This window comes from Passer domesticus, chromosome 1, assembly GCF_036417665.1.
Source record: "Passer domesticus isolate bPasDom1 chromosome 1, bPasDom1.hap1, whole genome shotgun sequence".
Taxonomy (NCBI): domain Eukaryota; kingdom Metazoa; phylum Chordata; class Aves; order Passeriformes; family Passeridae; genus Passer; species Passer domesticus.
The window spans coordinates 154,993,055-155,014,850 of NC_087474.1; the positions used below are offsets into that span (position 1 = coordinate 154,993,055).

The 21,796-nt window shown below is 37.3% G+C and overlaps 1 protein-coding gene across 2 annotated transcripts in view; it reads left to right on the forward strand.

Annotated features, from left to right (window-relative positions):
* KHDRBS3 (KH RNA binding domain containing, signal transduction associated 3) overlaps window positions 1–21,796 on the forward strand; it is a 91,567-nt gene that overhangs the window by 12,685 nt on the left and 57,086 nt on the right. For both annotated transcript variants that reach the window (XR_010350402.1, XM_064398028.1), the window contains exon 2: window positions 13,489–13,607. Coding sequence is in view for 1 of the 2 variants with exons in the window: in XM_064398028.1 (XP_064254098.1) it covers window positions 13,489–13,607 (119 nt within the window). In the remaining variant the exon portion in view is untranslated. The remainder of the gene's footprint in view (window positions 1–13,488; window positions 13,608–21,796) is intronic.

The following is a 21,796-nucleotide window of genomic DNA, read 5'->3' on the forward strand; positions in this document are numbered from 1 at the left end:
CTGGACTCGGAGGCTGCTTGCTCTGATGCCTTGCATGAGGCTGATGCTGAGTATTTATTTAGTTACTCTAGGCAATAGCTGAAGTACTCAGCTTGCTGGATAGCCTCCTGCTTGGTCATTTTTCTGGGGAAAGCAGTGAAATAGATAGGAAATAACTGAATAAAAAGTACTTTTTTTTCCCCACTTGGATAAAGTATAAGGTAAAACTGTAGGTTTAATTCTTTACTGTTCATTCAGACAATTTTGCTTAACTTTGTATTATTGCACTGGAGTAGTAGTAACTAGCTAGAGCTCAACCCTGTAGCTTGTATTTCAGTAAGTGTTTTAGCAGTAACTTCATTATTTCTAAGTCTGTGCAAATGATGCTAATCACGTCGGTATGTCTTGTCAGCATCTGTATGAGGTATTTTTTGGCTCCTGATTTGGAAAGGAGCTGTTATCAAAGCTGAGATTTGAAGATTTTCTGCAGAGTCATTGGAAAAGAGCTGAGTGGAGGGAATGTAGAAAGCAAATGTAGGTCCTTTATTCAGGTTTGGTACCTTAAAAATGGGTGTGCATACTGTTAGTAATGGATGTCAAGCTGTGCTGCAATAAAACAAATGTTAGCATTATTTTTCTTTCATTTTATTGATGACTAATCAGCTGTTTGAGCTGTATCAATAATAGTCAATCAACTTCCTGTAATAACACCTTTTCCCCTTAAAGTACTTTACCCTCAAACAGCCATCCTGGGGAGAAATTTTATGTGTACCTAATTGAAATCCTAACAGAATAGTGAATGCAATTCCAAGCTAAGCCACCAAATGAAGAAATAAGAGCAGATGGCCCCTTCAGAAAAATAGATTAAACAGAATAGATATTCCTGGCCAGCTACATAGTTAATCTCATGCTTCTTGTCAAGGGATACTGCCAATACATCGTTATTATGCAAGGGTAAAGTGAAAGCTGTATGAATTTAGTGATAAAAGCTTTCCTTCATTCCCAGCTCTTTCTGATAATTTACTGTTATGTTTGTATTTTTAAAGTTACAGTTACAACAAGTATGAGTAGTAATCTATTCAATTAGTTGTGTCTTGCTTTAGAAAGGGATCCTGCCAAAGGAGCAGCTCTGGGAATGTAATTCCATTTATGATCAACGAAAATTCATTGTAGCATTTCTGGCTCTGTGACACTGGTGATTGAGTCTTTAAACCCACATGTCAGATTTGGTAGAGGGATTTGCGAGTGTGTCTCTCCTGTTGGCATGAGAAAGAGTTTATATTCCCTGTGGTTAAATGTTCTTTTCTGACGCATTAGTGGACAGTCAGATTTTTCAGTTCAGTGAAGCACCTTTATTTCTTGGGTGTATGCAAAATAACACGTTCCAGCCTCTTTAGGTGGTTCTTCTGTATGTGACTGGACATGTCATCCCCGCACTTGCTCTAAGTCAATGAATGGAGAGGGGGAGGTGAGATTTGAAACTTAGTAACATATGACCCTTTCTCTAGGAAGACTTCATGGGTGCACATGTTAAAGTTTCTTCCCAAATTTCATTTTTTGCTTCGTTTCCCTTCGTAGTAAGGAGTGATAGAATAAGTCTACCTATTAACTGGTTATTGCTGTCTCAGCTGTCCTTCATCTTTTAGGTACCCAGACTCAAAATTTCTTAAGCAGCTGTATTTTTTTAAAATTCATTCCCTTTGTCCTCTGCCCCATCTAGAAGATAACTTCATTCTGTACTTTTGGAAAATGGAGCATCAACATTTTCTTTCCCATATAAAAGCAATTTAAGCATCACTGAATCAAGAAGTAATGGCACCTCAGGTAGTTTGCGTTGGCACTTTTCTTATTGTTTCTTGGCAGACAGAAGTGATGAAGGAGCAGAAACTTGAATATATGGGGCCGTGAAGGCAGGTGGGGGACAGGCAGGGCAGGTGTCTGGTTAGAAGCAGCTTCTGCAGGTTCCCAGCATGGCTGTTAAAAATATGACCAATTTTGTTTTTGCTGTCTCACCTTGAATGTAGGTGAACTTCCCTGACTGTGACTTGTTCTACTGCACTTAAAGGTGTCAGCTGTTTTGTGCCTGTGACTCTTTGTAGTAGTTGATTTTCAGTGTATAATCTGTAGAAATGTACTGAAATATGCTGTTTAAACTATTGAATGTAGGAATTACTCACCTAAGAACCCGTGTGCTCATCACTGGGAAAAAGTTGGCATTCTGAAGCTGGATGAAAACTAAACCAGTAACATGTCTAAAGTTAATTTACCAAATAATTATGTGATATAATTTGACTGCAGTAAAATGCAGACATCACATTTTAGATTTTCATATAAACTTTTGATTTTAAACTGTCTTCAAAACAAACTAGTAAGACAAATAAATTTGTAATGTCTTGACTGCTGAGTAATTGCACAGAACATGCAGTTTTCCTGATTCTTACAGTTATACCATAATCGTGTCTGTTGGAAAGAAAGTTGGACTTTTAAAAATACTTTTTACTGGAGGAAGATACTTTTTGTAAACAAATTTACAAAGTCAAAATGTAACTTAACCAGAAGGAGCTGATTAGTTCTGTTTAAGGTGAACATGAAGATACTTTCTTTAGAGAAAGATTTTTGAGTCAGAGCTGTTTCTTATTGCTAGTAAACCCATACCATAAATGCTACTAAAACTGTAGTGTATTTTAGCTTTGTAAGGTGTGTTTCAGCAAAACCTTACTGGAGCAAGTTGGTAGTTACTTCAGGTATTTATGCAGGTATAAAACATGGTCTGTTTCAGCTTTTCTTATATTTGGAAAGATGCATAATGTTCTGTTAGGTGAATGCTAGAAATACTAGTTTAAGAAAAAAACCTTTTCTTCATAGATGCCAGGAAAGTTGGAAGATTGCCTTCCTCAGGGAAGATGCTGCATTGACAGGCACATGGTCCTGCAGAGGCAGAGATTTATTGCATCTGTAGATGTGACCACTTTCCTGCAAAGACTGGTCTGTTGAAAGATATTTGGTCCTTTCGTTAAGATTTTCAGCTGGATTGAGTCCTTAAGATGGACTTTCAAGCTTAAAACATTTCTAGGAGAGTCTGATCTTGTTGTACCATTCTGTGAAGTGAAAAGTTTAATAGCAAAATATTTGGAAAAAAATTGAATATGGTAGCAATATGCATTATCCTGTGTAATGTCTTCATACACAGAAAATAATCTGGGTTTGCTTGCTATTGAGCATGTGGAAGGGATTGTAATTAATGTTATCCCTCTGCTAGTTAATTTTTAACTTGGATGTTTGAAGTTTTTAACATCCAATTTATGTTGAAGCTCATACAAAAAATTACTACACATTTCTTTAAGCTGCACTTTCCCCCAGGACAGTCGATGTGCAAGCTGCCTTTGTATGTTTTTCTTGCCAAGCTACATTACTGCAGCCCAGGATTGTAATGGGTGACAAAAATAAAAGCACTTCCTACAATAATTTTATCAAAAGTGGTGCTTTACCTCTTTTATCTGCTGGCAGTGGAAGTGATGTCCTTCTGAAGGAATCATGAAGTGGTTTGGGTTGGAAGGACCTTAAAGTTCATTTAGTTACAATCCCCCTGCCATGGGCAAGGACACCTTCCACAGGACCAGCTTGTTTAAAGCCCATCCAACCTGGCTTTGAGGTTAGAGGATTAGGGTTGTGTTAAACTAATCCAGGAGGGTGTGTTGGAATTAGTCCCTTTTCTTTTGCATGTGCCAATTACAGTCCATAGGTTTGTTTCCTACATCTGTGCATCAGAATGCACAAATGCTTTAGGATGCTTTAGGGTGTTACCTTTTTCATAAGTATTATGAAAGCATTTTTAAAAATTGTGATTTTTGTTTGTTTTTCAGAGTAAAATATACAACTCATCTATTTTATGACCCATGACATACATACACCTGTTTTTGTGGTTTTGTGTTCTGTCTATACAAGATTACTTTTTCACAGCTTGCTTTATATTTTGTACATACACATATATTTTGTGCTTTAGTAAACAAAGTTTCAGACATGGAATTTCTCAGGATTCTGAGAAGTTTACATCAAAGAACCAGGAAGCTTGTGTTAAAAATCAGCAATTACAAAAAATTACAAACAGTAATTGAGACAATTACAAACAGTAGGTTGAAAGAAGAGATTATACATGAAGCTTACTCCATGTATGCTATTTTTGCTATGTTTTTATGCTATACTCCGTGTCTATGCTATTTTTAATGGTTCATCTTTTAGAGGCGCTAAGCAGTGATTGCATTCACTTTGAGTTCACTCAATCAGTGCAATGGCACAGAATATATAGATGTTTTTATCAATTCTATAGTAAGATTGAAGTTATACTTGTTGGTAAAGCTTATGTAGGATCAGTGGGTGTGAATTTAAGTCATAGCAGAGTCTGGTGCTAACTCTGAATTTCACTGAATTAAATATAAGAGTTTAAAAACACTATAGATACTTGCAATAGCTTTATCTCTGTTCCTTTCCCTAACTCTTTGTGAAATGTGGACAGTGACAAGTTTTTATTTGACATGAAATGCATTTTGGACAATGTTGCATTCTGGGAAGCAGTGGGAAGAGCTGCATGCTGTGTGCATTTTCAGCCATGCACAGTGGAGAGGGAAAACAATGGACTGCTGTACCCTGGGTCGGGCCATATCTGTTTCTCTGGACTGTTCTAGCATTCCTATGATGAATGAATGACATTGATTTGTGCCAAGCTTTCAGGTAACAAATCATGGCTTTCTGTGCTCCAGTATTTAATGAGAAATAAATCTTGGGCTGAGGGAGGAATTTATTGGAACTAGTATTTTTTTTAAAAATACCAAAGATGGAACAAATCTTTCTTCCAAAAAATAATTTCAAAACTCTTCAAAAAAACAGCAGAAATCAAGACACTTGCTAAAACTTGCATGAGAGGAAGGATCACCACTTCCAAAGCGCTGGCAGTGCTGCTCTGGTGCAGCCCAGGTGCTGGTGGCCTTTGGAAGTGCACCTTCCTGGTGATGCTCTGCTTGTTTGGGCTTCAGGTCCTCTTCTGCAAAGCTGCTTCTGGTGTTTGGCTTCCAGGCTATTCTCTTTCATGGGGTTGTTCCTCCACAGGCAGAGGACTTTGCACTTCCCTTTGAACTGCATAGGATTGCTGCCCGTTCCTCCACCTCTTCAAGGCACTTTGAGTATCATCACAACCCTCTCGTGTTTGGATTGCTCCTGGTTTTCTGTTGTGTAAAGTTGCTGAAACTGCACTCTGTGCCTTCAGCCAGGTCACTGATGAAGATGTTAAACATCATTGAGCCTCAGAGCTCACCACTGATGTCTGGCCCTGTCTGGCCTGGTTGTGATGCCCCTGACAGAGTCCTTTGAGCCAGGCAGGTCAGTTTTCAGTCTGCCTCATGTCTCTATCCTGTGCCTCATCAGTCCACATGAAAATGGGGTGTGGGAGGCTTCTCAAAAGCCCTACTACAGATGGGGTGGACACATCAGCTCTTTTCTCATCTCACATTGTTCATAGTGCTGTTTAGTACATGTAGCTTCCTGCCATGAATTTGTGCAAACTGCTCTCTCATCTTGGCCTTCTATGCTTGGAAATGGTTTTCAATAGCTGTTTCCTACATCACCTTCCAAGAGATCAAGGTGAGTTTTACTGTGCTGTGGTGTCCCAGTTCCTCCCTGCTCTTGAAGATAGGAATGCTTTGTCTCAGTGGCATTCCTTGATGACCATGACCTTACAAAAAGAGTGGCCTATTGATGACATCAGCTATCTCTGTCAGTATTTGTGCATGTTTCCTGAAACTTCTGCTTTGGTGATGGTTTCAAGTAAATTATGAGTTACAGAAGTGAGTTGTGTTTTACTGATACTTATCAGTGGGATGTGACACATTACTGAATTAAAGATTGCCAAAGTGTGATGCACTACCCTGGCCTTCTGTCTTTGGGATGGAAGCTCCTGGCAAAGCTCTAGTTGCCTAAAAATGATTTTTAGAGAAGTAGAAGAGAACACTTTGTCTTGCTGGTGGCTACATAAATCTTGCATAATGCTAAGTAAACAGCTGCACACTTATTTGTGTAACTATCAATTATACAAAACACAGGGATGTGTTTTGTTAGTATAGCTATCTTCAAGTATTAAATATGGTTTGTTTGAATCTGCTGGCGGATTTTTAGACTGCAGTCTTTGCCAGTGCCTTAAAGTGTGGTCTTAATAGTGCTCAAGTCTGTCTTAATGGTCAACAACTGGATGTGTTATGGCTACTGCTTCACCTTGGCAATAGTTTAAAATGTGATATTTGCATATTGAGAGCTGCAGGTTGTGTCCATTTTTCAGTTGAGGTCTGATTTATGCCTTTTCTTGTGAAAGTTGTCAGAGGAGTCACAGAAAGTTAGCAGTACTCTGCAGTGCTGTGTGTGATAAGGAGGAAAGATTACAGGCCCTTCTTGATGCCTCACCAAAATGTCAAGTGGAATCTTGTGAAAGAGCTACCTGGCTGTGTTCAAATGCTGAAATGAAAAAGGTGAAACAGCTGCTTGGAAGGACTCCTGATACAGAATATTAATTTCGTTTTGCCTGGGTCCTATGAACCAAGTAGTCTAAGATGCTCTGTACACTGGATTTTATTTTTAAGTTACAGAACAAATGAGTTGACTTTTTGTAGCTAGAGGATGCCTGACCTTGCTAATTTAGAAATATTAATGCTTAAAGAAAGATCTGCAGTAGGTAAATGTACAGTAGGTAGAGTAGCTAAATCATACAGCTGATTTTAGCATTTTGCTATAAGTTGTCTTCACAATGAGATAAATAATTTTCAGTGGAGTAGGTTGAGGATATGGGACTGCCATCTACATTTTGTTTTCTTCCTGAGCAAGATGATTAAACATCTGTTAATACCTTATGCATGATTTTGACAGTTCCTACTGTGGTACTTCCTACCTTACTGCTAATATTAATCAGTCTAAACAGATTTTAGTGGAGTCATTTTTGATGTGAAGGTAATGGGTGTTCATTTAGTTTTGAATTGCTTAAATAAAAAAGCCCATTCAAAATATTTGTCATGTTGGTGACTGAAATTTATTTTCAGATCAGTGCAGATAGTAGTACCTAGAGTGTAAAATAGAACTTATAATGCCTGTGAATGCAATTTAAATAAAGATTGGTTTGAGTCCTTCAACAGGGATATTATTATTAATTTAAGGATTCTGAATGCTGTAGACATCATTCTGGCATGAACTGCTTATTTTATTGTAAATTGAAATTAGATTCATTGTCAGTTGCTTTTACAAAATTAAGGTGGCATGTGAAAGACAGTTATTTGGAATTCAACTATTGTAATAATGAGCATTAGTTGAAACAAATTAGTGTAGTTTTTTATGCACAAGTCATGTTCTTAATGCATTACTTTCTCTGCCAGTTCAGAATTAGGAGCTATTATAGATGCAAAACTTGCAATTTTTAAAAAGAATTTTTAAAGGATTTGAATGTTGGCTGAGGAGAATAGATGAAATTTTCTGAAGCTCTTAAAGGAATGGGGATGGGTGCATTAATAGAAAAACAGCATTAAAATGGAAAATTCTGTTGCATTTTTATGTGTGTTTTAGACCCATTCAGGATGAGTCCAAATGTTGCCATTCCACATATATTTAGTTTCCTTATTTTAAATATTTTGAGGCTATTTTTGTTTGATTACTTTAGTTCCCTAATTTCCCCCTTTTTTGTGTGTCTGTGTGTTTTTTTAATGAAGACACACTAATTAGTATTTACTTTGGAAACATCTTAGAGGGTAGCAAAAGGGATATTTGTCTAAGCATGTACTCATATCAGAAAATGTTTAGTTGCTGAACTTAATTATGTGTTTTTCTGGGGGATTGAGATGCCATATAGAGTTGAAATTGGGAAATTCTGCATTTTTCTGTGAATGTCTAAAAAGAGAAACTGCTTTGGAGCAAACTGGACTATACTAGACATGTTTTAAGATACTCAAAAGGAGTAGGAGGCTAATGTTGCCTCTTGTTTAGTGCAAAAATTGGGAAGGTTGTGCAGCTTCATGCTGATCAAGAGGACAGGGAATGAGCAGTAGGTATTTTAGAGGCTGTTGTAAGGAAGTCTGTGAGGTTTATTTCAGCAAGACTTTTGGAGTGTATTAAAGCCTTGGTGTGGTGATTCTAGTTCAAGTTCGTGCTGTGCAGTACTGTTTTCAGCTCAAAATTGAGAAGTATTGGTTGGAGAGGTGCTGATTCAAAGAACTTGAATTCATCCTCTACTAGGGCAGGGAACAAAGGAGTCCAGGGTAAAAGATGTATAATTTAAAGCACAATCAAGACCATTTTACTACAACAATAATGAGATTAAGCTCTCATCAATTTAATAAAAATTAGAATTGTAATTGAGTTCATCATCTTGTGTGCTCTGGATTTACAAAACTCCTGTAAGGTCTATGGGCAATTAGTCAGCATCCAGCACAGCAGACTTCTATGACTTGGCTTCATTGGAAAAGTTTTTATATTTTTTTTAAGGATAGGTGTTCTTAAAATATGTCTTCTGGGATAAATTTCGAGGTTTGCCACAGTGAAAATTTCCAAATAAACGGTATGGAATGCTGATATTGTCAGTTTTTGTCCATTAAGGAAACACTTTTTTTTCCCTGAAATTCTGCTACAACTGACTTGGAGCCCCCTTTTCCTCTAGGAGCTTGTCTCTTATCAAAGCCTGACTGTGTTCCTTAAAGAAGGTCTTCCTAAAATGCAGACTAATAAGTTGAGGTATGTTTTTTGTAGTACAATCACTTTGATTTGTTTCTGATGTGAAACCAAAAGGAATCGTGCTGCCAGAGGAAATGGCCATCCTGCTCAGTGTTCTGTCTCCATCAATGGGCAAAACCCGTGAGTTTTCAAGAGCTGAAAGGACAGGGGAAATATGTAAAGATGCTTAGCCTTCAGTTTGACTTAAGAGCTTTCTGAATTGAGGAGGGTGTGACTTTTCTTAGTCAGCTGTGAAGTTGTGAGAATTCACTGAGAAATATTATTGCTGTTGGGCTATGCTTCAGTAGTTGTACAACATGCTTGATTGAGTCAGTCTAAATGTTGATGTTTCCTTTTCTTAGATACAAGGCAATACAATTGCCCAAATAAAGCAGAATCTATTGCTTCTATTGTATAATGTTAGTAATTTTCAAACCCGCTTGATTTAGGAGTATTTTTAAAGGATAATGTAATTCTAAGAATATTTTCACTTTCAAAATGAATGTGGAAACTACTTCTAGTGCAATTGCAGTGCAGTTCCATCAATGCCCTGCTCTCTTAAGCTGTGATCATGTCGATAGCCTTGAACGAGCCTTGCATTTTTCATTTTTTCTTTCATCCAAAGCAGGAAAAAGTTAGTACAAAATTACTTGGATATAATGATATGTTTGGTAAGACATATGAATCTCAGGAAATAAAGTAGAAACTTTCTTAAGGATTTGCAGGCAATTTGACCTGGTTTCTGTTTCTCCTGATCTTGTGTAAGGGAAATGTTGCCTTAAGGACAAATGCAGTAAACATTTCTATTTACTTTGAGGTTGACATTAGTTCTTATGTTTATTATATTGACTTACTACAGACAAATAGGGCATCACTTTGCTCAGCATTAAACACAAGTATTTATATTGGCTTAGCCAAGGGAGCTGGAATCCTGGGTTGTACTTCTGCCCCAGGAAGATTAATTCTAATTGAAGAATAAGAAACAATTCTACTTTCTCATTATCTGATGTATCTACCACTGTTATTTGGTGAATTAACTGAGGACTAATCATTGCTTAGATCTCTGCTATGATTAAATCTAAAGAAAAGATTTAAGATCCCTGCATTTATTATTGCATGCAGTGGAATTCCTGTTGCATTAGCTGCATCCTTGGTCTGAGAACATGAGATTGTAATCTCTAGCATTATAGGAAGCTTTAATCACATGTTTATTTACTGTTTGTGATCTAGGAAATGGTATTGCTTCATATAGCAAAGCAGTGCAGAATGTAATCTAAGGATTAAGAAAAGGCAAATCTTCCTATCCATTTGACCTTGAAAATCTGATTGGATTTCCTGTGTGAACTGGCATGGTTTTTCCCTAATTATCTAAACTTGATGTATGTGAATGATATTGCAAGAACTGTGCAGATATGGATAAAATTCTAATGCTTAACCGTATTTCCTGTTCATCTTAGATTTCAAGTGCAAGAAATAAAGTGAAATCTGAGATAAAATGTGATTAGTGGACTGGACTTTGTTAATACAAAACTAAAGTCTTTTACAACAGCAATGAAGAGGCAGAAAGTCTTAAATCAGTTTGATTAACATTAGAGCATAACAGGAAAAAATTACTTAATCTTTGTACTGCTTTGGCAATGGACTATAGCTGTTTGTTAGTAAAGTAATTTGTCTTTAAAACAAATGGGGGAAATTGTGATCCATTTTGCTGAGAGCTGATTTGCAGCCTCTTAATGGGTTTCAGTAGCTTATTCAAGCAAAAAGAAAGTTGTTTAAACAGTGCAAGTAAAAGAATAAAGGTTTTTTGCTTAAAATGCTCAATAAAGTGTGTAGATACTTGGGGTAGAAAGACTGATTTAAGGAGTAAATAAAGTGTTTCTTTTAATAATTGCTTTAGTGACTTGGAAGTTCAGTATCTACTAGAGCAAGAAGAGAATGGTCTTTTCATGTTTTTTATCAGCTCAAAGTAGTCCCATATTATGAGCATATTTAGCATTAATCACATTGTTGCAACCAAGTCCTTCAAATACCAATTCAAATAACTTTTCTGAGCTAAAGTATTTAGGAAATACAATTAGCACTGTATTGATCGCTTAAGGAATTTATGCAGCTGGCTCAGCTAAAGAATGTTACTGAGGTAGAACTCTGTGCTTAAAGTGTATTTTAAGTGCATATGAGATGTCTGAAACAACTAATTTCCAGGTGTAATATTTTTTTGGCAATTTCTAGGAAGTTCCTTAAGCCACTGCTGATTCATAAAGTTGTGGCTCTCACTTTCGGGTGGGCAGGGGGATTGCAGTGTATGCTATGCTGTGCATTTGGGGATAACAGTGTATGACTCAACATGAGAGAAAATATTTTTAGCTTTACCAGTTCATGGGCTTTGATGTTGAAAATACTTTTATTTTTTAAGTTTAGATGCTTCAGGTAAAAGTCCTTTACTGTAACAGTAATTAGAGTGACTGAGAACTCATAAATGTCTTGCACCAGGCTGGGATCAATTGAACTACCTGGGGGGGTCTTGGTGCTCTGCTTTGTCACAAAAAAATACAGCAAAATGCATTAATTGAATTTAATATTTAATGGAGTTTAACTGTACTTTTTCTGACTTAGGAAAAATTTTAGTCCTAACATTTAAAATCAATAATAAACCAAATCATATCAAATTTTGTTGCAACTGCATTTGCTTCAATCATTAAAAATTGATGTATTTTTATTACAGTTTTAATAATCATCATCTCATAGTGTAAAATATTGCTCAAGATTAGCAAATTTCTGATCAGTTTTAAGCTTTGAATGTTTATACTAACAGTAATGCCAACAGCAGCCTTAAAATTAGTGTTTTTTCTTGTAAAACATAAAAATCTTGGAGTACCTCATCTTGTTTATCAAGAGAAATCAAAGAGCTTTGTCACTACTCCCCTTGTTTATGAGGAAAGAGCAGTGTGAGGTGTATCTGTATTTGAATGCTGTGACAGTATTATGCTTTTACACCTGAATGTGGTATTTGGAAGCTTTGACTTCTAAAAGGTACCAGTCAGCTGATTCTTGAGTGGGAACATGACAACCTATAAAATTTTAGTCTTAATTTAACCTGGAGATGAGTTCCTATTTAAATTGATGTAACTTTATATTTGTTTAATTGCTCATAATTCCCCAGTCTGTAATGTGGCGTTTCCAAATTTCCATTTTTACCTGGATTTTGAATATTGAAATGTTCTTCAGTTGTTGTTAGCTGGTGGGATAATGGTGCTGGAGACTGTGTGTTTACTGAGCATGGCAAAACAAAGGACATGCTGGAGCAAGCAGAATTTTTACATTGCTACAACCCATAGGAATCAAGAACTCTATAGAGACTTGACAAGAAGTTTTGAAAGTACAATTGGGGAATTCTTTTCCTTCAAGAAGCCTTCAGATATTCTGAGGCTGGTTTGACTTGCGTAGTTTTCAGGGACTGAACAGTCCTTGGATAAATTGGATAAATGAACAGTAACTTGGATAAATTGTTATTTTCCTGTTTTGTGTTAGTGAAGTTAAAACTTGAATGGAAGATAAGTTTCAGTTATTAAAAAAGATGTTGGCATCTTAATTCTGTACGGGTAGATGGAACTGGAGTGGTATTCATTAAACAAATCTGCTAATAATGCATGGATTTTTTTTTTTTTTTTTTGTAGTTAGAAATTTGTTGGTTTATTCTCTTTTTCATTGGACCTAATTTCCAACCAGACTGTCTTTGAAAGTATACTGAAGGCTGGTTTCTCCTGTATTTTTGATTGGTTTCTTTGCATTCAAGTTTTCATTACAGTCTCCTCTCAGCCTAAGATCACATTCCCATTAAAGAAACTGCAAGGTCTTGATGAATGTCCTTAATTTCTAGAGGTCCAGTAGAGTAGAATGGTGTTTGTTGTTCTAACAGCTTAACAAGATACATGGAGATGCTTGTGCAGGACAAGTGCTAGATTCCCACAGGAGAACTTCTCTGGCACTTGTGAAATGGGTTGGATTTTGGTGTGTGCTGACATTCAGTGCTGCAGCCCCCAGCATGATGGACCCAATCCAGGAAATACCTCAAGAAGTGCTTCACTTCGTCTCCCTGTGTGCTCATGAATCCTCTCTAATGAAATGAAATCTGCAGTTCTTCATCAGCATATTAGAGAGTCAATATTTGGAGAAAAGTATAATCAAGAGTCAGTTTTGTGTGTACCTCTGGAATGAATAGATTCATGCAAGCCAGGGTTTCAACTTCTAAATCCCATTCCTAATAATGTCATTGTTGGTATAACAGTAATCTCAGATTTTTGGGTATGATCTATGCGCCTCAATTACATTTCTGAAATTCCAAAAGATTAACTTGACATTTGTTCCTAAGTCCACTGTAGAAAGCCACCATGAAAACTGACACTTTATTTATAGAAGAGGAATAAAATTGTTGAATATTAAACTATGCTATGTTTTTTTTAATTTATACATGCTCAAAGGTGTCTAGGAATAGTTTTCACTGATTGAGCCATATAAAAAAATATATCCTAAGTGTTAAGTGAGTACAGTGTTTGCAGTGCTAATTCAAGATGCTGGTATAAGCATGAATATACAAAAAAGGGAAACATGCTTTACCCTTTTGGCCCTGTATAACCAATTATATGTATTGATTACACAATTTAGCAAAAGTATGCCATACAGTATTAGCTTTCATATTTATTTATTTATACTGAATTTGAAGATTCTTGGCTTTTATATTTCTGCATTAAACTAAAAAACAACTTTTTTCTTTAACAGAAATTGAAAAATTCCAAAAAGGGGAAGGAAAGGAAGAAGAAAAGTATATTGATGTAGTCATCAATAAGAATATGAAGTTGGGACAAAAAGTTCTGATTCCAGTAAAACAATTCCCTAAGGTAAGCCCAGTTTTATATTTGATGAATGTAAGTTCTTATAAAAGATATTTCACTAGTATCTTAACTATTTAATGTAACATTTAAAACTATTGCCAGTCACTACTGTTGCTCTTCTGCAATCTGTTCTGTAAGAGCTCTAAGGCAGAAGTGATTCTACCTTAGAGCTCCTACATTCTTTATTTGTTGGAATAAATGTGCAGGAAAGTGGTGCTGATCACACAAAGTAGTATATGTTGAGAGCAATAATTGAACCATATTTTTGGGGTAGTAGGATCCTCCTCTTCCACATATCAAAAGGAAAAACAAGTTTTGAAGTTGAATCTGATGCCAGACTTTGAAACTTTCTTATTGTAGCTGGAAGTGCAGCTTAAAATGCACCATTAAGGAGCTAATTGTGAAAATTTTCATCTCATTCTCTAAAGTTTCAGCCATTGTTATTCTTGAATGAGTTATAGCTTTACTGCTAAATTATGCAGTCTGTTCTGGAGGGGTAGAGACTGTTTCATTAATATCTTTGCCCACCGTGAATTCTTAACACTTCTTTACTGCCAAGTATTATCCTGCACTAAAATATTGCTGCCTGGAAGCATTTATGCAACATTCAGTAGGCTGTGGAACTTTATTATTTTGGTGCTGCTTAAAATTTTAAGGTTAATGTTATGACAATCAGATTAGCATTTTTTTAATTTGTTTGAAATGGCTTTTTCCTCCTACTAGAAGTTTCAAGACTATCTGTTCATGGAGGGAAAAAAAGTCACCATTCCTCCCTCCTATTTAGGAAAACCTTTTTTAATTGTTTGTTGGTTGTTTTTTTTTTCTGCACAGTATCAGTGTTTTTCTCACAGGCCTATGCAGGGTAACTTTCAGGGATTTCTTTGCTGCTGTTCAAAGTTTCATGAAATATTCCTTGAGTGAATGCAAGGCTGCACATCATGTGGGCACCTCTTTGAAACTCTGACTTAAGTCATCTTTATGGTTAAGTAGAGCTATATACAAGCATGGAGAAATACAAAGATGGGAAGGTAAAACATAGGAACCCCTTACTCCATGGTCAGTGTTTGTAAACAGGATGTTTTACTTCTAAATATTGAGATGTAGATACTTGGGCTCAGGGGCAAGACAGGCAAACTAGCTATTAAAAAGGGAAACACTACCTTCTCAAAGATACTTCTGCTTCTTTATTTAGTGTCAACTTTCTTTATAGGACTAAACACTGAAATTATTTAGGATAGCTAGTAGGAAAGCCTTTGCCATATTTTGAATGGCTAGAAATGCTCTGCTGTTTGATTCTGACCCATAAAGACACTGAACTGGAATAAAGCCTGGTGTGTGCTATGGAAATAAGCCTGAACTTGTGTCCAGGCAGGTCCAGGGGTGCAAAATAAAGCAGCTGTGCAGAACAGAAATGTCATGTGAATTCCTTCATCTCTATTACGACTGTTCCACAGAAAGGATAATACTGGTATCTCTATTCACATATATATCTCTTCCACCAGAGTGTATAAATCCTAGATACTTAATATTTAAGAATATTTTTACCCCAATATTTGGGGGATCAACTTCTCTCAGAAATTTCCATTTTATTGCATATAGATGGATATTTGATAAAGTTTGCTCATTAAATATTTTGTAGAGTCAAAATGAACTAAAATTTCTCACTGCATAGGGAGTATCAGTTCAGAATTATGATAGGTACTCCTGATACCTCTGAAAAGCACCTGCCCTAAACCACAACGAGTCACTGCAATTTGCTATCGCTTGGTATTAGAACCAGGCTTTTGGTTTTATTTTTGAGATTTAATAAATTATGATACTATGTATGAAGCTTCAGCATGGCAAACCAAGAACCTTATCCTGGGATACTGTAGTCTGCACTGATATGAGTTTTAGATACCTGTATGTGGGAGAAAAAAATCTTTTTGCGTCAATAAATTTTTGAGGTGCTAATCCTACTTATATTTCATGTGTTCAGAGGAGGGGTCAGAAGTTAGAGATGCTTTGTCAAGATTTGTGGGATGGATATGGGGTTGTTCCAATCATCTTGGTTCCCCTGAACTGTATGCAGGGTGCATGTGTTGGATGTTTATCCACGCTGTCTGTTTAGCAACAGCCAAGGTGGTTTCACTAAGGACAAGCTGTGTGTGACAAAACTGGTGAACTCCCTTGACAGGGTTACAGGGTTGGTAGATAAGGGGGAAAAGCAAGTGATGTTATCTATGTGGATTTGTGCAAAGGATTTGACACTGTTCCATGTGTCACTCTTGTCCCTAAACTGTAGAGACAGGGAGTTGATGGATGGATGGCTTGGTGGGTAAGGAAGTGGCTGGATGGTCGCCCTCAGAGTTGTGATCAACTCAGTGTCCAAGTGGTGACCAATGAGGAGTGGCATTCCTTGGGGGCTGGTACTGGGACCAGCAGTGTTTGACATCTTTGTTGGTGACATGGACAGTGACACTGAGTGTGCCCTCTGCAAGTTCACTGACCCAGCTGTGTGGCGCAGCTGACCCTCACTGGAGGGATGGGATGGCATCCAGAGGGACCTTGAGAGATGGGAGAGGTGGGGCTGTGCAAAGCTCATGAAGTTCAGCCAAGTGCAAGGAGATCTCTGTGGGTTGGGGCCATCCCAGACACAAAAACAGGCTGGGCAGAAGATAGAGCAAGAGCAGCCCTGAGGAGGATGACGTGGGGTGTTGGTGGAAGAGAAGCTCAACATGATCCCAAAATGTGCTCTCACAGCCCTGAAACCAAAGGTGTTCTGGGCTGCATCCAAAGCCCTGTGGGCAGCAGGTGAGGGAGGGAACTCTTCCCGTCTGCTCTGCTCCTGTGAGACCCCAGCTGCAGTGCTGCATCCAGCTCTGGGGGTCCCCAGAGCTTAGGACATGGACCTGCTGGAATGAGTCCAGAGGAGGTCATGAGGATGACTGGGGCTGGAGCATCTCTGCTGGGAAGATGGGATGAGAGAGTTGGAGAAGGCTCCAGAGAGACCTTACAGCATCTTCCAGTACCTAAAGAGAGCTGGAAAGATACTTCTTACAAGAGTGGGGAGTGATTGGACAAGTGGGGATGGTTTTAAATTGAAGGAGGAGAGATTTAGACAGATAGTAGGAAGAAATTATTTATAGAAAGAGCAGTGAGGCATCTGGTATAGTTGCCCAGAGAAGCTGTGGATGCTTCATCCCTGGAAATGTTCAAGGCCAGGCTGGATGGAGCTTTGAGCCGCCTGATTGAGTGGAATGTGGCTCTGCCCGTGTCAAGGGGTTTGGAACTGGATGATCTTTAAGGTACCTTCCATCCTGTGATCCTCTTCTGCAGAGCTTAGCAAAAATATTGTGATCCTCATGAAAACCTTAAATGCTGTTTTGCATAGATGCTCTGTGCCTCTGTGCTGCTGTTCTGTGTACGTGTGCAGTTTCCTAGACCATTTTACCCGTGGTAGGTGTTGGTATTGCTGCAAATGTGTTGTTGGTAGAAAATACCAAGGGAGAATTCCTAACCAGAAAACTGGTTAGACAATGTTTCTCATTTTTGAGTTTTCTTTCTACTGCTCAGTGTTGGTGACAAATGCTTCAAAAGAGTGAAATTCCAGACTTAAATATGGATGAAATCTGTGCAAAAAATCTTCTGCATGCCAGTATTGAGTTCAGAGTTCTCCTGTCATTCTGGCATGTTTGCCTGCAGTCTAGTCTAATGCTGTTACCTATTTTGCAAGATTCTGAACAAAGACATCTCCATTTTTTCAGGAGATGTAGTCTTTATGGGGTTAGTGAACTGGGAATCTGCTGTTGAAGGCTGACAAAATCATTATAATAATTGATAAATCTCTCAAACATTGTGTTGCAGTTTGGATTTAATCTAACTAACTTTGGTAACCAGAAAGTAGTGAGAAAAACAAAATTTGCTTCAACTTCATTAACAGAATATTCCCCTAAATAATCGATCCTGCTTTTAAACTAGATCCAAAAAATCCCTCAAGTTATTAAAATTATTAAATTCTTAACAGTATTAAATAGATGAAACTGAAACTAACCACAAATATAAATTATTTTTGCCAACAGAAACTATTCCTTTCTTTATATTTGCCAGGGATGACTCTGGGAAAGAAAGATGCTTCTGCTGTTTATGTATATTGATATTTAATTAATCCTATCCTAATTTTTTGTTGAGCCAAAACAACCCACCACTTCCCTGTTCCCAAGCAAGACAGCTTGCTAGACCTGAAATGTATATTACATTGCCTTTTCCTTCTTTAAAACTTTTCTGTAACTCTGATTCCTTGAATAAATCATAATAGCCTCAACACAGGTCAGGCAGTCCGGGCTCTGATCAGATCAGCCTGGCATGGTAATGCTTGCTCACATTTCCTGTCCTGTCAGATCCATTCTCATGAGCCCATGGCTGGGTCCTGTGCAATTACCTCTGACAGCCCTGGAAGGTGACAGGTTAAGTGCAGCAGAAGCTCTTCAACTGAAGTGCAGAGCAGCTGGGTTTCTGTTGGAAAATAAACTGGTAGACCTCACATTCAAAAGTGTGTATTGCACTTTTTTTGGCATCTTTGCTCACCCTGAAAAATAATGAGTTTTCGGTCTTTTGCTTAGTGCACAAATAGTTGAGTGTTCCTGGTGATGTGCTTAACTGGCCTCCTGCCTAAGAGCTCTTGGTTCTTTCTGCGATACTCTGTAATTATATCCTTTAACTGGGAACCTTTGTCTTACTCAACTCTTGTCAGTGTTAGTTAACATGTTTAATCTCATGCTACAGATAGTTGGTCTAAATGGTTTTTTTTATACCTGGACCTTCATGGAAGGTGATGGAATAACCAAGACAGCCTGAATTTTGTCTGTGCTATGAAATAACTCAAGATGGTTAGTCCCAGGAGTTATGTTCAGTTTCTCCTGGAAGCTGGTTGTGCATTTGAATAAATTTCCTTGTTATTTATAGACTCTGTAAAAAAAAAAAAAGTCCCTGATTTAATATGTCTTGATATGGCGACAGTCTTACCTAGTAAGATAAATCCTTGTGTAAACTCCTCTGTAGATGGCAGGCTCAGTCACATCTTTTCAAAATATTGTTGTGAAGGGTCTTAGAGTTTTTTTTGTTTGGTTGGGCTCTGCAGATGCCTCCAAGAGTCCTGAAGAGCTGTGATACAGAAATTAATCTGAGGTATTTAGAGGAAGCTTGAATAAGCTTTGGTAATGCTGTCTGCAATCCTGTTGTAACTGGGACATCACTACAAATAAGGATTAGCAAGGTTGGGCTTTTATGCAGCCTTATAGGAAAAGGGCCAGCTTTTTGGGGTAGAACCGATTTCTAAATCAAGTTACCTATAGAAAGGAGTCCATGTGGATGCTGGATGTCTAAACTGCAGGTAGTGGAATGAGATTTTGTCAGCTTAGGGCACTGAGGTTAGAGTGACTTGCTCTTTGATCTGCTGAATACCTAACCTGACACCGAGTTGTGTGTGAGAATGTGATGCTTAAACCTGTATTTCTTTTGTGTTTCATGCTTGAAAATAATCTTCAAACTTTCACAGACTTAAAGGCACAAAAGGTGAGCTGGCTGCTCAAGGAAGATCCTGATGTGGTTGTGGAGGGGTTCTGGATTTGTCTCAGCTCTGCTATGAAGAGCCATCACGTGTGAAAGGTGTTTTAGAGCTTTGTGTATTTGTGAGTCAGGAAGGTGTTATCCCCCTCCCATACATTTAATGAATATGCATCGTGAAGTAGTTTAGTCTCAGAGCCTGATTTTGCTTTGACAGTTTGCTGAACCTGGGTGTTCTGAATTAGGTGAAGAAAATAGCTTCCAGGGATAGTAAATGGAATCATGATGGCTTTCCATGAGATGGATCAAAACTGTGGGGAATAATTATTTCCATTTTGACAGGCTGCCATTTTAAAAATTGCTCATAGATCTACACTTAAACACTGGGTAAATCTCAGAAGCTAGGAAGAAATGGTCTGTTGTTCCCCCAAGTAATACTTTAAATATATTTTCTCCAAAGTTACTGACTTGTGGAACTGGTATCCATTTAAGCCTTTTAGCTCAACTTTCAAAGTGAAAATACCGGTTTTAAAATATCGTTGTCATATACAATATATCTGCCATTGTTATGTAAAGTCATGGAAAGATTAATGTTTTAATCACATGACTAGTCAGAAAGCAATTTTTCATAATAGCTCATTTCTTAAAACAGAAATGAGGAAATGTTGTTGCATAACCAGAAATAATGTGGAGGAATAAGCATCACTAGTAATACCAGAGATATTTGAGCAACTTTATAGTAAAATTGACCAAGCTTTCTGCTATGAATAAATGTTTAAAGGTCCATTACCATGTTACATGAAGGAGAGTAGTTTGTGGTGTAACATTGATGCTTGAAGCACTTACCTTTCTATAAAAACTTTATTTTTCTGAGATGAATAGGAAAAACCTTGAAGTTTGCCTTGTTTCAGGTCATTCTAGGGGAAAGTGCTCTGAATCTTAACTTTTTTTTTTTCCTAGTGACCCTGTCACAGAGAAACCATTGCAGAAAACTAATCTGTCAGGAAAGCTTTCTATGGCTTTAATAACAATGGAGTGCTTAAAGCTTTACAGGAAAGCATTTGGTCAAGCATTTATACTTTCACTAAGTGTTTTAAGCTGGATGAACCATTCTTAGCAGACTTGCCATGGTTGGAGATAAACAAGGATTACTTTTTCCTATTACATCCCCTTTTCTGTAATATATACATTTAAAAATGCTGCAGCACTGGAATTAGATTTATTTTTTTTTTGTTATAATTCATATAGTAGTTCAAATGGTTCTGAAGAGAATATCATGTCCTTTGAATGTTCTTTGTAACTGTGTTTCTTCTGAAATGTTTTCAGGGAATGGTTTCAAGCAGTGCTGTGGTAAGGAAGCAAATCTCTAGACAACTGTTCAACTCATGTTTTGATTTGGTGATTGTGAGGAAATGGGTGCTGCAAAGTGATGCCCATAATCTCCATTGTACAATAACTGAAAAAATGCTTCTTAAATGAGGATTTATGAACAGCTAAGAAAGGAGACAATTTTGAAGCAAAAACCTCATTTTTTTTTTTTGTTGCTTCTGTTGTGAAAGATGTTTTATATTTAAGATGTATTTTAAATTAGAGATTTTTGTTACAGACTTTATGATAATCTGTAAAAGGGAAACAAATGCACTCCTTCAGTACAGTTAACCAGTATTTGCCAGCTAATGGACACCATAGTCAAGAGAAAAATCCCATGTCCCATGAATTTGAGGAAGGGCTGTTGCCCTGTATGGTGTATCTTTACCCAAAAAGTAAACCAGTTCTCAGTTTCTGGGAATAAGAACACCTCTCAAATCTTGCATCCTTTTGCTCAAATGAATGTATTATCAGATTATATTTTGTTCAGAGGGTACCATTTATCAATAGTAGAATATTATTTAGTTAGAAGTGTAGCTGAGGTGCTAATTTTTCCCATTTTATCTAATTTTTACCTCCCAGGTCTGTTAATCTGAGTCTTGCAATTGTTTTTGCAAAGATGTCTGTAATTTTGTATGAGATACCATATTTATCAAATCCCTCAGAGCTAGTCTAAAAGCAAAATTGAATTGGGGACTTTATCTCCTCTTAAATATGCCATTTTCCATAGTTTACTGGTACTTACCTAATACATTAGAAGCTGTCTTAGTGCAGAGACAATTCCTGATTTAACAAAGTTGATCTAGTGTAGAGTGACGTTTATGGTTGACTCTTTAAGAGTTCTTCTGTGCTGTAGAACAGAAAACTTCATCAACTTGCACTGGAGTACATCGAGACTGCTTTAATACAATGTTACGCTGAAATTGGTGAAAATGAGGACAATTTTTGGTATTTACAGCAGTTTGGAGGTGATTGTGCTGCTTGAAAGGGGTGAGTAAAGAGGCGAGTCTGGCACGTCTGATTGTGACCCAGCACTCGTGAATGTGACTGGTCTGACTCGGGCAGAGCTGCTCAGATGTCTGTCTGTTACTATCCAGTGTGTCTAATTCAGATATAGCTGAATAAGCTTAACTCAAACCTTATAAGCTTTATAACCTTTGAGTTCAATTATCAACCTGAATTTATTCTTTGTTCTTGTGGTCTTGGGGCAAATAAACCCTAAATGTGGAACATGGGAAGCCCCCATGCAACTTGTATGTGAGCAGTCTTGGGTAAGAGCTTAA